Here is a 17,009-nt window from a genome sequence, read left to right on the forward strand (position 1 = left end):
CGTTCCCTGTCCCCTTATCACGCTGCCTGGCGCACCAGTGGCTGGCGGCGCTACAGCCACGCCGCCCGGAGCACCAGGACAGGCAGCCGCGCCGCCCGGCTGGAGCCAGCCACGCCACCGCGCAGCACAGAGCACCGGGTTGGGCAGTGCAGCTGCAGAGCCGCAGCCTGGCAAGAGCTCGCAGCCCCGCTGCCCAGAGCACTGCGCCAGCGACGCAGTGAGCTCAGGCTGCAGGGGAGGGGGCACAGCAGGGGAGGGGCCGGGGCCAGCCTCCCAGGCCAGGAGCTCAGGAGCCGGGCAGGAAGGTCCCGCAGGCCGGATGTGGCCCGCGGGCCGTAGTTTGCCCACCTCTGTTCTAGCCCAAAGTGCTGGACACAATTTTTGCCTTGCACCCACCTGTGCTTTTAGATTTCTAGCCCCCCAAACTCTTCCCTATGAATATTTCATATGTGCTCAGCTGCCTATTACTGAAATGGTCACTACCAGCATGAGTGAACCAATAGATCTGAGACACCAGTTCTGTTCTTATATCCATTTGCCAAGCCGATGCAGTTCTTTTTGTGTGTTTGAACATTTGCTTTTGTTAACATGCTTATTCCAAAAGCTCCGTCTGTTTTTTGTGAGATTGAATTCTCAGCACCTGGGAGCTGGAGGTACATTGAAAAAGGACTGAAAAGCCAAACTTTCTCTCTTTAGAGAGGCATGGTCTATAAGTCTAAGTACAGGACTGGGAGTCAGGAAATCTTAGGATCCAACTCCAGCTCTGACACCATCTCCATTCTGTGGCCCTGGGCAAGTCCTTTAACCTCCCAGGCTCACTTTTCACCTCTATAAAATAGGGATATGACTTTGCTGTACCTTTTGTGTGCCTTATGGAGCTTTAATGAATATCTGTCAAATCCTGTTGCCTCTTGACTTCTGCAGAGGTCAGCTTTTTACTTTATGCTTAACATTGATTTTTATCATTGGGTTATTAAAGAGCTAAAAAATAAAATAAAATAAAATAGCTCAAGCGATTTGAACACGAGCAGGGCATTAACCTCAGTGTCATGGTCAAATTCCAGTCTGGGCAACTATAGTCTGCCTCCCTAAAATTCCCTCTTCAGTTTCAAATGAATACAAGATTCTTCTTCATCTGAGGGACAAGGGTTCCATTACATCCCATTATGTGACCTTTTCTGGGCGAGGGGGAATATTTGTGTTAAGACGATGAGCTGTCTCTTTCACAACTGCTTGCTATGGCAGGTACGTCTGCCAGAATGTACCCGCAGAGCGGCCAGAAGCAGCATCGTGATGTTCTTTTGATGTTAATGGAATGTCTTCTGAGCAGTAGCACAGAGACTAGCATGGAGGACAATAAGTGAAGCAGTGAAGTAGGGACAAACAACATGCACAGTGGATTTTGCCTTTCTTCTGCCTCCTCCTCCCCGACCCCCCAAGAGCGGTAAAGGGAGAGAGCATTCTGGAGCCCTGATCTTGCCACCTATCCATACATTTTCGAGGGGGAAGTACAGGTATCAACCTTCAGCAAGCTGATAGCATGTAGCAACTGTAATGCAACTAATTTGGTGGAAGATAAACTCAAAGTGACTTTCATTCCATTGAATGATTCTCTGCTGAGTCTGCTGTATAGCGGAGGGAGAAGTGGATGGCATTTCAAACAGTTCTGAGGTTTTACTCCATTGATCAGCTTATTCAGTCACCTACACAATGGATGGTTTAACCTTTTAAGGTGACTTCTGTTGTCACCATGGATATCACAGCATTAACAAACAAGGGGCATGATTTCCAACACACCTTGCAAAGTCCAGGTCGGCCTCTCGCGACATGGTGATGTTGGTCAGGTTCTGCTGGAGGATGAAGATGTTTCTGCACATTTTCTTGATACCAGATTCACTGATGCGCTTGAAGTATTGGGCGCCATTGATGAGAATACAGGAAATCAAGTGGCCCAAGCCTGGGAGGGGAGAGGGGAGATAAGCCAAAGAATTGCAAAGAGGAAGAAAATGTTTAGCAAGAGATTGCTTTGTAGTCACCAGCCACACAGAACATTTAAACAGGTGCCTACAATTAAAACAGATCTGTAATAGATGATGCAGCTCACGTTCCTAAGGTGTTTCTGAAGTTGGCCTTTACCACCACCCTCAGTGGGTTTTGAAGTGACTTCCCACCGAAAGTTCTTGATTCATAAAAAAATTGGACACACCAAAAAAAAGCAGAAGTATCCATTATCTGTGAAATTCTCATAGCCAAGGATATTTCAGGACCTTCAAATAGACCCTGATGAATTATAAACAGGCCTAGGCTAATTTCTGTTCAGCTCCTCTCGACTAGAACATCAGAAGTGTTTATGGCATCTTGTCACTGACCATTTCTGCTACTCCACATATCTACTGAGTCACAGCAGCTTAATCTACTAATAAAATCAAGGGTTTTTTTCTGTCTTTCTTGTTAATGCACTGTCAGCCCAGCAAAGCCAATATTGCCGGAGAAGAGTGAGTTGCATTGCCCTGAATTCTGCCTCATGCGCTATCAGCATCAGGTCAGTTCTAACTGCAGAAACATCACGGTTGGTCATGATGCATGGAGTAGAAAAAGCATGCTGTGATCTCCAGATAGAGATCCTCCAAGGCAGGTGGCTAGGAAACAAATCTGGTTTTGCTTGTAAATATTGATATATATGCCACTTTCAGAGAATAAGCACAGGGAACAACAAGATGCTATCTTTACAGAGTCATATTCGGAGCATAATTGCACTGAGGTCTTTCTCCTTGCCTTAAGCAGGCTGCCAGAGTCACTCCAACACCAGAATAGTCTCATGACAAACAAATTTAAGGTCAAATTCACCCCAGCAAAAAAGGCTTGTACAAAGCCATATGCACCACTTAAACCGTGAATTGAGGGAATTCACACCTGACCAGAGAGAGCAAGCGCAAGGCCTATGTAGTGCTGATATTCACTGTAAATAGTCAAAATAAGGATTAAGAGGTGACCAGGCTGTGAGCTGGCTCTCTGCAGAGGCAGAAATTTCACCCTATGGGCCGAAGTAGCTCACAAATGGTTCACCAGGCTTTGTGTAGGGTCCATTGCTATGAGATGAATTTCCTTCTTTTTGAACACAAACTGTTGGACTTACACAGCACTTTTCCATGATTGGTGTGATCACAGCCTGCCACAGTATCAGAAAGGTTAGAGATACCAAAGACCAGTTCCAGTCTGTAGTCCATCCTTCTGCCAGTGAAGGTCTGTGCCTGGCAGCGTCCTTCATGATATATTTATAGTTTATTTGATATTCTAGTACTTTGACTGGTGTGGTTTCAAACGTCTCTGTTCAGCCCAGGGGATTTGTGCACTAAAAAAATGTCTATCAGTGGTGGGAAGAAATGGGGGTTGGGGAACTTTATGGATCTTCAAAACTTCCACTAGGGGATTCAAATGGCCTGGAATCTGGGGAGAACCAGCACTGTAAAACCCTGTTTTTGCATCCCCTTTTTCTGTCTAGCACATCATATCAGACACTTGATGTGATTCACAGTACTTTTCCTGACCTTGTACAATCTGTTGAATAAAACGATGCACCTTATGGCCACCCAAGCCCTTAGAATGGTGTGTTAAAGCCACAGAATATAGATGAGATTAACTGAAACATAATTTAGATTCTTAAAGATCTTTAAATAATGAGAGCTGTGGAATTTCTCCCAATTTAATATTAGAAACAGAACAGTATTCGGTCCTAACAGGGACCGCTCCATAACATAGCGTAATACCAACAGACAGCGGTTGTCGGCAGACAGGATCGAATCTGGGACCTCTGGAGCTAAATGCATGAGCCAAAAGTCACATGGCCCTTAGCTAATGCTATAGAGCAGACTCATTAATCTCTAAGTGGTCTCGGTGCTATTAGAGGGGACAGAACACCACACCCAGGAGGTGTGTGGGTTACAATAGCTATGTTTGTAATATATAAACCCTCCTACATGGCTTTCCTGATGAAGCTCCTTACTGCATGTACTTAATCTTGTATTTTTCCCATTCAATCTGGGCCCATTCCTCACATTTTATGGATATACTCTAAGGAGTGGCATGGAGGCAGCAGGGCTGCCATCTGCCCTATGCCTGCACAGGTCTCCTCATCAATCTGGAGCAGATGGCAACCATTCTGCAGTCAGTCTTCACCAAACAAGAATGTTGTCATCTCCAGGCTGAGAAAGAAAAATGATTTCCATGCAGATCCATATCGTGGATAGTTTTAACGCTGATGAGCATATTCCCAGCCCCCCACCTTCCTCCCAGCACATCAACTGAGCGCACCGGCAAATGCCTGACCTTCAAAGATATACTGGAACTTGTGCTGCTGGAGGCTGGCACTCATCGCTTCCTCAATGGCACTGATGTCCTTATTTAGCCGCACCACAAGGGGGTCATAATCCATACTTTCCACGTTGGCCACTATGGCATAATTCCCTTGTTTAGCCAGTGGGATCAGATAATGGAAGCAATGAACTCTAGAAGACAGAAGGCAGAGAGTTGCTACAGAGAGAAAGACAGTAAGATGTTAACGTTTGCCCAAATGAGATACTGACCTTACTGAGCATGGCTTTGGCTGGGAAAAATAACGACAAAGGGTTTTATTTTCTCATGTACCCAGACCCAGTGGGAAGAAAAATAAGTTTTACCTCCTTTAAAAAAAAGTGCTTGGGATTAATTTAGTGGTGGTCTAAACATGCTGGATGGACCGCTGCATATCCTGAAGTCCTCTCAGGGCTGGTCCAATTCCCACTGAGGCCAATGGGAGACCCTCCACTTTAACGGGAGCTGCATCAAGTCCTCTACGATGCACAGAGCAGATGCAGCAACAGGCAGCAGAAACTGAACCACCACCATGGTTTGGAGGGGCCACATTAAGCCGCCATGGCCTTTCCGCTGAAACTGTTAACAAGGGTGACAATTCCGGTGGCAAAAACTCTTCTCTGGAGCTAGACTGAGACCCAAAAGTTCATTTCATGTAAATCACGGAGTAATCCCCAGATAGCAGTCACTTTTGACCCTTACTGACCTAAGCCGGCTTTGAACCGGTGGCCTAGCAGAGAAAGGCTCTTTATTTCATTACCGTTTCCCTGAAGCTGTCTAAGGTCCCCAGTTCTTCAATAATTTACACTGCTTTTAGTGTACTGGCTGATCCCAAATAGAACTGATTGGCAATATTTTGTTAGCACTGTGAAAAGGGACTGAGACTGCTACAAAAGTGAAATAGGAAGAGAGAAACAGGCTCCCCCCCCCTCAAAGCACTGGCATGTTTGTTCTGACCTCAACATGACTTTGGCATTAAGGTTTTCTGAAAACATTGCTGATTGCACAGCAGGAAGGTTGATTTTTATAAAGTGCATATTTAGGATGTTACAGTGCAAGGAGATTGCTGCTGAACACACTGGATGGCGTCCTGAAGGTAGATCTTTTATTTAAGGAAACTGCCTGATAAAGGTGACATTATGAGCGTGCCCTGTATAAAGTGACAGTTTAATATTTTCCTTTTAAAGTTCAAATAGGTTAAAAATAATAATAATCATAAAAACTGGGCTGGTGATTTCTACTTTCAATGTATCTACCGCTCAGCATGTCTTTTCGCTGCATTTGCAGACAAGCACAAAGGGCCATTGGTGATTAGATATGAGCGGCACTGTCACAAGTAGAATGCCAAGTGCCCTTTCGCCAGGTTCTCCAACACGGTACATGCTGGTTCAGCAAAACCTTCTTTGTAGGAACTTGAAAGAAAACCCTCTCCATTTACACAGAGCCCTAATAATACAATGTGAGAACCAGCCAAGTGAGGGTCAGGGGACATGAAAACAATCATTAGCAGGTCAAGGCTGTACCTCTTCCCAGGCATTTAAAGTTGTCACAACTTTTCTCTCCTTCTTTTGCTTGTTCATTTCAAGCTCTGCAGGCATAAGAACATAAGAATGGCCATACTGGGTCAGACCAAAGGTCCATCTAGCCCAGTGTCCTGTCTTCCGACAGTGGCCAATGCCAGGTGCTTCAGAGGGAATGAACAGAACAGGTAATTATCATCCATCCCCTGTCGCCCATTCCCAGCTTCTGGCAATACACTCTCTCCCCATTTCTCCTGCTGATGAGGTCTCTCATGGAAGGTTCTATACATTTAAATTACCAATAGTTTTCTACAGAATTAACAGAGTTCTAGAGAAATTACACTATAAACCTAATAGGGTGAAATCCTGGCTCCACATTGAAGTCAAAAGCAAACCCCCATTGACTGCCATGAGGCCCACAGATTTTGCCCACAGCAATTTAACAGGGAATCAGTTCCTTTCTGTAGAAGTCTATAGCAAGGATATCAAGCCAGATCCTGGCCCAGGCTAAATCCCCCCCATAGACTTTAAGGCCAGAAGGGACCATCTAGTCTGACCTGCTGCACGTCGCAGGCCACAGAAGCTCATCCACTGCTTTGCAAAACAGTATAGCTGCACTAAAGGGGTATGTGACAGGGCACGGCCCTCCGCTCCTGTCTTTTCAGGTCAATGACCCCGACACCCCCAATCTGTAACCACCTTTGTGTAGTTTATTGGTGTTTTATCAACCACCCACCCCCTTACAGTCCCGTGCAGCATTTCTTATTTACCAGTGTTACACAATCATGAGAGAGGGAAGAGATCTCCCTTTACCCTGGCCCTGCTGGCCTTTCTGCTTCTCTCTCCTCCTGTCCTTGTGCTTCCTTCCTATGCTCCTTTTCTGCGCTTGCACTTAATGGGGTAATTAGCTCCTTAGCTGTTCCCAGCCCAGACTGATCTAGTCATTAGTCACTCCTTCTCTCAATCCGGCCCTCTGCCGGGGAACTGACTGGATTCCCAGTGACCAGAGTGCTGGTTCAGCCGCGGGTTCTCAGCTCTCTGTCACAGGGTAGTCAAGCACAGAGGACTCCCTGGCACAGAGCTGGCCCAGCTGACTCCATTCTATCACTCCCCGGCCCAACCAGTGAAGGGGTTGTGTTGTGTGGGGGTGGGAGGGAATGTGACTGGAGGGCCCTGCCCTCTGGTGATCCCCACTACCAAAACGACCCCAAAGGGGCCCTTGTAAACTAATACAATTCAGACCAGCCCTGAGGTGTCTCTAACTTGCATAGGGGGCTGAACAGGGCTCCAGTTGTCCATAGGTGAGGTGGGGGGAGGGGGAGAGGCAGAAAGGTTGTGGCTAAGCCTTCCTTGTGCCCACCTCTATACACCAAGCACTGCTCCTGAGTATTCAGCCGATAATCTTCTGTTACTTTCTATAGGATGGTACAAATAACCTAAAGAAAAAATATATATTTTCGGTTACATTCTGTCCTGAACAGGAAGGATGGAGTTGTAGTTAAGGCAGAAGACAGGGAGTCAGATGACTTGGATTTTAATCCCAGCTCTGCTACAGACTTCCCGGGTGAAGTAGGGCAAGTCATACGGTCTCTCTGTGCCTCCATGGCCTCCTCCGTAAAACTGGGTTAATAATATCCCCTGCTCTCCTAGAACTGGTATGAGGCTAAATAAATGTTTTAAAAGCACTTTACCATCCTGAAGCAGAACCAAAGAAGTGCAAAGCACCATTATTATTTTTAAATGGGGTAATGGTTAATGACCTGTGAATCTCAATGGGTTTGGTTTAGATAAGCAGCTACAAATTTGAGGGACAAATTCGGATCCTACCTACGCTGCTGTAAACCCAGAGTCAATTCACTGACTTAAGTAGAATGACATTGGATTTACAGTGGTCCCTGCATCATTCCCACGTGGTTCCAGAGAGTTGTGAGGCAGCCTAACTAGTCAAACTCTGTAGTGTGGCTGCATCCGGCAAAATTCAGAAGAGAACAGAGAGCCTGAGAAGGGGAGAAAGCCGAGAGAAAGTGATGCTGTGGCATAAAACCCTGCCTGGTTGTTCGCTTGCACCCTCCTTGAAACGGACCTGGTGCTGATAAATTCCCATGCACCTCTATGAAGATGTGCCATGAAGGCTCGTTTAAAGAACAGGTTTTTGTGAATGAAAACACACTGCATTATACAGCTGGACAATGACATGAATTCTGGGAGCTCGCATAGTAATTTCAGAGAATCCCGCTATTCACAGCCACCAAAGGGACGGCTATTTTTTCTGGTGTTACTGCAGGTGGTTGCACAACACAGTGTGATTAATAAGAGGGAACTCCCACAGAGACTGGGTGTTTACTGGTCATTAGCACACCTTCCCTTCTCTCCCTTCCACTCATCCATGCAGAGCAGTGGCGCTGGAAGAGTTTTTGGAGTGGGGATGCTGAGCTGCACCCCCCCTTACCCCTGTCCACGCCCCTTGGAGCTGGGGCCGGCAGCCAGGACCCCGCATGCGACTGAGCGGGACCCAGGGCCGGCAGCCGAGTGGGACCTGGGACTGGCGGTTGAGCGGAACCCAGGCAGCAGCGGGCCCGGTGGCTGGGACACTGGGCGGCAGGGGTGCAGGGATGGTGGCCGGGCGCAAAACCTGGGGGTGCTGCAGCACCCCGCACCCCTACTTCCCGTGCCGATGATGCAGAGCATTACACAACTGGCTTGGTGTATTTGCAGCATCATATTGTGGCCACCAGTAAAGGCAGGATGCCAGACTAGATGGGGAATGGTCTACTTCAGACATAAGAACATAAGAATGGCCACACTGGGTCAGACCAAAGGGCCATCTAGCCCAGTATCCTGTCGTCCAACAGTGGCCAATGCCAAGTGCTTCAGAGGGAATGAACAGAACCGGTAATCATCAAGTGAGCCATCCCCTGTTGCCCATTCCCAGCTTCTGGCAAACAGAGGCTAGGGACACCACCCTTGCCCATCCTACCTAATAGCCATTGATGGACCTATCCTCCATGAATTTATCTAGTTCTTTTTTGTACCCCGTTACAGGCTTGGCGTTCACATCATCTTCTGGCAAAGAGTTCCACAAGTTGTGAGCTGTGTGAAGAAATACTTCCTTTTGTTTGTTTTACACCTAGCGCCTATTAAGACAAATCCTGAACTCCTGAATTGCATTTTATACTTGCTACTACTCAAAACTCAGTTACCTGGTGCAACAGAAAACTACAGAGGATTTTTGTATAGAAGCCCATTCACTCTGGTACAACTATGTCTACACCAGCGCACAAGCTTACTAGACAGTGTACATGCTCACATATGTTCCACTTACGTTGTGTTGGACACGGGTATAACACTGTATACACATGTATACTCACATCCATACTGCTGTTGTTGTTATATGATATTAGCTCTACCATTTAGCTCAGTGGTTTGCGCATTGGCCTACTAAACCCAGGGTTATGAGTTCAATCCTGGAGGGGGCCATTTAGGGATCTGGGGCAAAAATCTGTCTGGGGATTGGTCCTGCTTTGAGTAGGGGGTTGGACTAGATGACCTCCTGAGGTCCCTTCCAACCCTGATATTCTATGATTTGCAGCTGCAGGGTTAGTTTTGGTGTCACCCAGTACTATACCTAAACTGGAAAAATGTTCTATTTCAATAACTTAACTATCTGTACCTTAAAATCCCTCAAGTCCCCGTTCTTCTGAGACGCCTACAATACAGTGTCCAACTGAGCCTGGACAGTAGGTTGAGGGGCTGCTGACAGTACATGATGTGAATTTATTTATTTTTAAAAACTATATAATGTAAATATAAATAATGGGACAGATCCTTCGCTGGTATAAACTGGCATAGCTCCACTGACTTCAATGGAGTTACACCAATTTACACTGGTACAGGATCTAGCCCAGAATCTGTCACAATAGAACAAACTGCTGGTCCATCAAATCTCATGCCCTGCCACTGCCATGAGCTTAAACCTGATGCCTTAGAGAAAGGCAAGTACCAGCTATAATACACCTGGCTCATATTGTGTGTAAGGGAACAATTCCTTCTCAACCCCCATAGCAATCAGCTGATGGCCTGAAGCCATAGATTTGATTACCTTGATCTTTGCATTTGTAACCACGTCATAAGATTATCCAGCCCTTTAAAAAAATCAAGACAGTGCCCCCATCCTTCTCCAATTGTATTATCCTTTCAACAGTTAGCAATAAAAGGTTCCCATTTGGAATCCAGGGCACAGCATATGATAAACATAAAAAGCCTTCACAAGGGGGGGCGGGATAGCTCAGTGGTTTGATCATTGGCCTGCTAAATCCAGGGTTATGAGCTCAATCCTTGAGGGGGCTATTTAGGAAGCTGGGGCAAAAAAAATAGTTGGGGATTGGTCCTGCTTTGAGCAGCGGGTTGGACTAGATGACCTCCTGAGGTCCCTTCCAACCCTGATATTCTATGATTCTAAGTAGCACAAAAGAGCATTCTTTTGCAGGTTTGTATGGAAAAGATCCCAGAAAAATAATTCTTCCAGGTGGTGTTTCTAACACACACGGAGACACTAGAAAATATTTTTTTTTTGTTTAAACAAAAAATTCTTTCCCAATTTTTCCATTTCTCTTCTAGAACCCCATTGAAATCAAGAGATTTAAGCTCGTGAAATTTGAGAGAATTCACTATACACTGTCAGTGTTGGGGGACTCTATCCTGCAAAGCAGTGACTCTGAGAAGGACTTTTGGGTCATGGTACATAATCAACTAAACATGAGATCCCACTACGACACTATGGTCAAATGGGCAAATGTGATCTTTGGCTATATAACCAGCAGAATATTGAATAGGAGATGACACTATCAGTGTATTTAGCACTGGTGTGTTCACTACTGGAATACTATGTCCAGTTCTGGTTTCACAATTCAGGAAGGATGTTAATAAATTAGAGAGGGTTCAACTTCAGAGAAGAGCCATGAGAACGATTAAAGGATCGGAAAACATGCCTTATAGTGATAGACCCAAGGAGCTCAATCTATGTAGTTTAACAAAGGTTAATAGGTGACTTGATCACAGTCTATAAATACCTACATGGGGAACAAATATTTGATAATGGGCTCTTCGGTCTGGCAGACAAAGGTATAACAAGATCCATGGCTGGAGGCTGAAGCTAGACAAATTCAGACTGGAAATAAGGCACACATTTTCAATACTGAGGGTTATTAACCATTGGAAAAATTTACCAAGGGTTGTGATAGATTCCCTATCACTACAATTTTAACATCAAGATCGGACGTGTTTCTAAAATATATGCTGTAGTTGAAACAGGAATTAATTCAGAGAAGTTCTATGGCTTGGGTTATGCAGGAAGTCAGACTAGATGATCACAATAGTCCCTTCTGGTTTTATAATCTATGATCACATCTCTCTCATTGAGAGTAGGGCACCTACTAGGAAAAGCTAATCTAATTACTAAAGCTTTAATAGTAGCTTTAACCTCAAAAGTTCACCTGCTCACTCTAGATTCAGAGGTTCTGTGCCATACCTGACTTCCAAATGCAGAACCAGCAAGCAGCGGTCAGCCATCTCTTGGAAGGACTTGGCCAGTTCACTCAGCGTTTGCATGATCTGTTCTGACACTGGTGGGAGGTCCATATTTGCATGGCTGTCCTGACCAGGTGACGGCGCTGATATAGATGAGAGAGAGAGAGAGAGAGTCTACGTATTAATGGTTGGGAATATATTTAATCAAACAGCTGTGTTTTAGCAACCATGTCATCTCATTTATTTCCACCATATGCACATGCATTCTCTAAGCAATAATGTCTAAGATCCTGGAGTATATGAAGCAACAGACTGCTTCTGCAATTGATTAAACTCCAAAGTAAAGCTGAGGAGTTTAATCAACCACCAAAATCATTTGCTTGCAAGTAATATTGCAGCACAACGGACGTTTCTGCTACTGGAAGCAGGGCCGGCTTTAGGCCAATTCCACCAATTCCCCCGATTCGGGCTCCGCGCCTAAGAGGGCCCCGCGCCCAGTGGCAGGGCCGCCCAGAGTGGGGGGCAAGTGGCAGAGAATCCCTTCCCTGGCTAGAGGCGCCTTTTTAATTTTTACTCACCCGGCGGCGCTCCAGGTCTTTGGCGGCGGGTCCTTCACTCGCTCCGGGTCTTTGGCGGCGAGTCCTTCAGTGCCGCCGAAGACCCGGAGTGAGTGAAGGACCCACCGCCAAAGACTAGGAGCGTGGCCCGGTGAGTACAAGCCCCATGTGGTTTTTTTACATGGTTTTTTTTTTAGTTATCCCTGCCGGGGCCCCGTCGAAACTGTTCGAATCGGGCCTCACACTTCCTAAAGCCGGCCCTGACTGGAAGACAAGGGAACATTTACAGCCAGTCCATCTCTCAGGCTACATCTACACAGCAGCTGGGAGGGTAACTCCCAACTTGGGTAGTGCATGTAAGTTTCCCCAAGCTAATCATTAAAAATAGCAACGTGGCTGCAGCGGCATGTGCAGTAGGCTCAGGCTAGCTGCCGAAGTATGTACCTAAGGGGACAGGTGAGATTGTGCACATGGTGCTGGTCCAAGCTGCCCTGTGCAGCTGTGGCCACACTGCTATATTTAATGCACTAGCTCGAGCACCCACATTAGGTTTTGGGCCGCTTGTCCTTGGGGGGTGGAATCTTGCAATTCTTCCGCTCTGAAACTTGGGATCACGATCCCATGTCCACCAACCATTTGCCAGCTGCAGGTCTGACTGCATTGCTTCCCTTTGGGAAGCAGTGACCGGTCTATCGTGACCAACAGCCTTCTTAAAACAAAGTATGTTTAGGTAATAGTGGGAACGAAGGTTAGTGAGAAAAAACGGATTTTAAAACAAATCACTTGTGCACATATCTATCTTACCTACTGTCCCATAATGGCAACCCAGCCAGGCCTAGCTTCTTCAGACACCCTGCCGGGCTCCCGGGTCTGAGTTTCTCTCAGCCTCCAACATCTCTGCGAGAACGTCCTTATAAATCCTGCAAGGGTTCTTTGTTCCCAGCAGCTTTTACAAGTGTTGGTGGGCTTTGGCCCTCCCAGGTAAAACCACTTCTGTAGACTGCTGGGGGACCAAGCCAGTCATCAGAGCCAAGGGTGCTGGCACTGTCCCTTAAGCGCTCCTAGGCAGAAGCTGATTAAGCGACCATCTTGAGCCATCTCCTTCCTGACTAACCCATTCCAGATGGCCACCTATTGGGAAGTCCTTAATCAAAGATATTCGTATAGAAACCACCCTGACAGAGCCAAGCCGAGATACAGTCTTAAAGTATTTCTATTTGTCACACCCCCTCGTTCCCAGAACACTAAACCATGCTGCCTTTCAGAGGAGTGTGTCAATTAGTATCTTAGGCTATGTCTACACTACGACCTAGGGGTGCAATTCCCCTGCTTGCATATACACACTCATGGTAGCTTGATGTGAATATAAATGGCAGTGTAGCCACGGTGACACAGGCAGCGGCAGCGACTACACCCACCTGAAAACAGTGGGTATATACTTGGCATGGCTCAGCCGGGCCTCTGCTGCCCCTGCTACCGTGGCTCCAGTATTATTTATACCCCTGCTAGCTCTCATTGGGCTAACATGAGTATATGTCCATGAGCAGGGAAATCACACCCTTAGGTAGCAGCAATAAAAGGCTCTTTGTCCTTCAGTGGACCAACCACTAGTGAAAGAAATCACACACACACACACTGCTTGGGAAAGAAGGCATGAATGCTACAGTCACCAAGGGCTTAGTGAAAAGACAGGGAGACTGATTAATTTAAAGTCTTCTCTTGCCATGTAACCACACACACACACACAACTTCACAAAATGAATCTACTCTAGTTCTTAAGCTTCTTCATAAAATTAAAAGAGCCCCTGAAAATTTATTCTGTAAAGAAAGCAAATAAATGAAAAATCCCTAAAAAGTCTAATGATCATTTGTAAGTAAAACAGATCAAGATAAACACAGAAGACAGCAGCAAAATTAAAAAGAAATTAGCAACAACATAAAGAAAAGGATTGCACAAAGCAAACAACCGAATTGCGCATCTAATTTTAGTGTAAGCGACAGCAAAAGAAAAATGTGCACATAGTGAAACAGCATAAAAATGGGGGTTCTCTGGGAAGATTGGTTTATGAACTCTCCTCTAGGCTCAATGAAATTTATGAAGTCTTTTTAACAAGGAGACAGTAGTGAGTAAAGAAAGTCAGAGCCCAGGAAGCAAAGCCAAGTGAAAATAATTAACTAGCTCCTAAATGTCAAAGGAAAAAAGACAAGGAAGTAACCCTGATGGAATCTGCTCAGGATGATTGCAGACAAGGCTGGGAAGTGTGTGCATAACACACCCACCCACCAATCTTTCCAAGCAATATACAGCGTATTTATATATGCAGCTCAATATACCCTTTGCGGTTTTCCATCCAAGGAAAACGGTATTCAGCTGGGCTGCTAAGTCCCTATCTCAGCATAAGCATGTTAATAGGTGATTCCAGGAAGGCATTTGGAAAGACAAGTTAATGCTTTTCCATTTAGCCCCGACCCCGTAACCTGCTGAGTACTCTCAATTGTCATTCATTTCAATGGGGGAGGGGCGCTCCCTGGATCTTGCAGGATCAGGTCTGAGGTTATTTATTTTGTCACAGTTTTAGTCAGGCAGTCTCTCTCCTTCCCGTCACCACACACAACTCTCTTCAAAGGGGTAAAAAAAAAACACCAATTTTTCATTCAATTTATAATAAAATATTCCTTAAATCCCATGGAAAAGGCTCTTGGACTCAGCTGCTCCCCGAGTCGGGGAGCTGCGCCCGGGGTATTATAAGTGGAAGAATCATTTTCCTTTAATCAGCTGAAGGTGATGGTGGGGCAGCAAGCTACCTAAGGAACCCGAATGGCCTGTTGCAGCTCGCTCTGCTAGTGCCTCGTTAGAGGGCAGGGAGATGGATGGCCGTGTCATCTGAAATACAAGACTCAGCTAATTTCCCTTGCAGTGGGGTTTTTTTTTGTGTGTGTGTGTGTGCACAGCTCTTCAATTCATTTGCAGGGATTTAAGTAAAGATAGAATTACATTTGGTGGTGGTGGTGGGGAGATGGAAATGGGACAATCTGCTCTTTATTTAAATCAAATGTGGAAAAGTCAATTTGGGCGGCTCATTACACCAGGGTGGGGGTGGGGGGAGAACCCAAGATGGTAGTTGCTGCTCTCAGAGGCTGTAGATCGATTCCTCCCATTTAAGTCGAGTGCTGCACTGCAGTGAGAGGCGGGTTTGGATTGCTACAGCTGGACGGACTTTCCTGAAGACGTCTCTTTTTTCCTTTCCACAAGGGGAGGAAGACATGAATTCAAGCCGAACAATCAAATTAGATTAAATCTGCAAAAAAAAACTATGTAAAATTATGAGATTTTAATGACAAAAATATCCGGACTCTGCATCATAGAGAGATTAAGGCCTGGTCTACACTAACCCCCCAAGTCGAAGTAAGGTACGCAACTTCAGCTACGTGAATAACGTAGCTGAAGTCGACATACCTTACTTCGAACTTACCGCGGTTCAGACGCGGTCCACACGCGGCAGGCAGGCTCCCCGTCGACTCCGCGGTACTCCTCTCGCCGAGCTGGAGTACCGCAGTCGACGGCGAGCACTTCCTCGTTCGACTTATCGCGTCCAGACCAGACGCGATAAGTCGAACCCAGAACTTCGATCCCCAGCCGCCGAACTAGCGGCTGGGTGTAGACCAGCCCTTAGTGACGTGCCCAAGGTCGCACAATAAGCTGATGATAGAGCAAGACACTGAGTGAAGATTTCCTAAGCCCCAGCCTAGTGCCTTAACCACAAGAACACATCCCCTCCCTTCCAGAATCAAGGTCTCTATAGCAGGATCTATTCCAGCTTGGCTTCCTTCCATTACAACAGGGTCTTAAGATACACTGTTTTGCATTTTTCTCCAGAATGGTGTGCAACCAACTTGTCAACACAAGTACCTTCCTTCCTCTTCCTCGTCTTGTGTCTGGTGGGATAGTTAGTTCAGCAGCGGAGAGCCAGCCACTGAGCAGATCCCCTGTTCCCCCAAGTCTTGCTCTAGGCACCAGTAATTCCATCATCCCATACGTTCTCAGCCAATGTGGTCACGGAGAGTGGGTGGGGTAAGAGATACTCAGGGCACTGAGGGCCTTAAAGGTCCTGATCAGAATCTTTAAATAAGATCTGGTATAGGAGAAGGAGCCAGTGCAGTGTACAGAGCGCAGGCTGATGAGCTTGGCAGCCTGTGGTAAATGTCACCCAATGGCAGGTGAACCCCATGCTGCCTTTTGGGGACAGTGGATAGGAGTGCTCTTCCTGAAATGCAATAGGAGATGCATTAGCAATAGGAGATGAATAGTAATTCAGCAAAGTAGCAGGCTGGGCAGGCATCCATTTCTTCTGCTGCTTGGTGGCACCTACAAGGAATCTTGGCCAGATGGTCAGTTTTCTCATTCAGCCAAAAGTCAGACCTGCTGGTCAACTAAATAACCCAGGATTTTTAAATACTGTCCAGCAACGTGACTGCTAAGCAGTAAGTAACTGAATTTCATTTGTCTGAACTGGGTTGGGTTGTCCTGCTGGCAGGGGCGGCTCCAGGCACCAGTGCAGCAAGCGCGTGCCTGGGGCGGCAAGCTGTGGGGGGCGCCCTGCCGGTGGCTGTGAGGGCGGCAGTCAGGCAGCCTTTGGCGGTGTGCCTGCGGGAGGTCTGCCGGTCTTGCGGTTTCCGCGGCAATTCGGCGGCGGGTACGCCGAAGGTGCGGGACCGGCAGATCACCCGCAGAAACGCCGCCGAATCCGTGTGACCGCGGACCGCCCGCAGGCATGCCACTGAAGGCCACCGAAGGCCACCTGACTGCCGTGCTTGGGGCAGCAAAAAACGTAGAGCCGCCCCTGCCTGCTGGACAATAGGATTTTCCCTCGCCTGCTCCGGGTGCTGCCAAAACAGAGAGAAAAACGAAGAGAAGAAATGTTTCATTCCACGAAACTTAAGAAAAATAAATCCAGCGTGCTGGTTGTCACCAATGATTTCAATCATTTTGTAATTCAAAGCAATGCTGGTGTCTCTTGAAACACTGTGCCGTGTAAATCGATGGATGTAAATTACA

General features: G+C 46.6%; 1 protein-coding gene across 2 annotated transcripts in view; it reads right to left on the reverse strand.

Moving 5' to 3' along the window:
- EXOC4 (exocyst complex component 4) overlaps window positions 1-17,009 on the reverse strand; it is a 611,454-nt gene that overhangs the window by 36,550 nt on the left and 557,895 nt on the right. For both annotated transcript variants that reach the window (XM_026648604.1, XM_026648605.1), the window contains 3 exons: window positions 11,398-11,539; window positions 4,327-4,505; window positions 1,798-1,957 (listed from right to left, as the gene is read on the reverse strand). In XM_026648604.1, the coding sequence (XP_026504389.1) occupies window positions 1,798-1,957; window positions 4,327-4,505; window positions 11,398-11,539 (481 nt within the window). The remainder of the gene's footprint in view (window positions 1-1,797; window positions 1,958-4,326; window positions 4,506-11,397; window positions 11,540-17,009) is intronic.

Source organism: Terrapene carolina, unplaced genomic scaffold, assembly GCF_002925995.2.
Source record: "Terrapene carolina triunguis isolate 2854851 unplaced genomic scaffold, T_m_triunguis-2.0 Scaffold68, whole genome shotgun sequence".
In the NCBI taxonomy this organism is placed as follows: domain Eukaryota; kingdom Metazoa; phylum Chordata; order Testudines; family Emydidae; genus Terrapene; species Terrapene triunguis.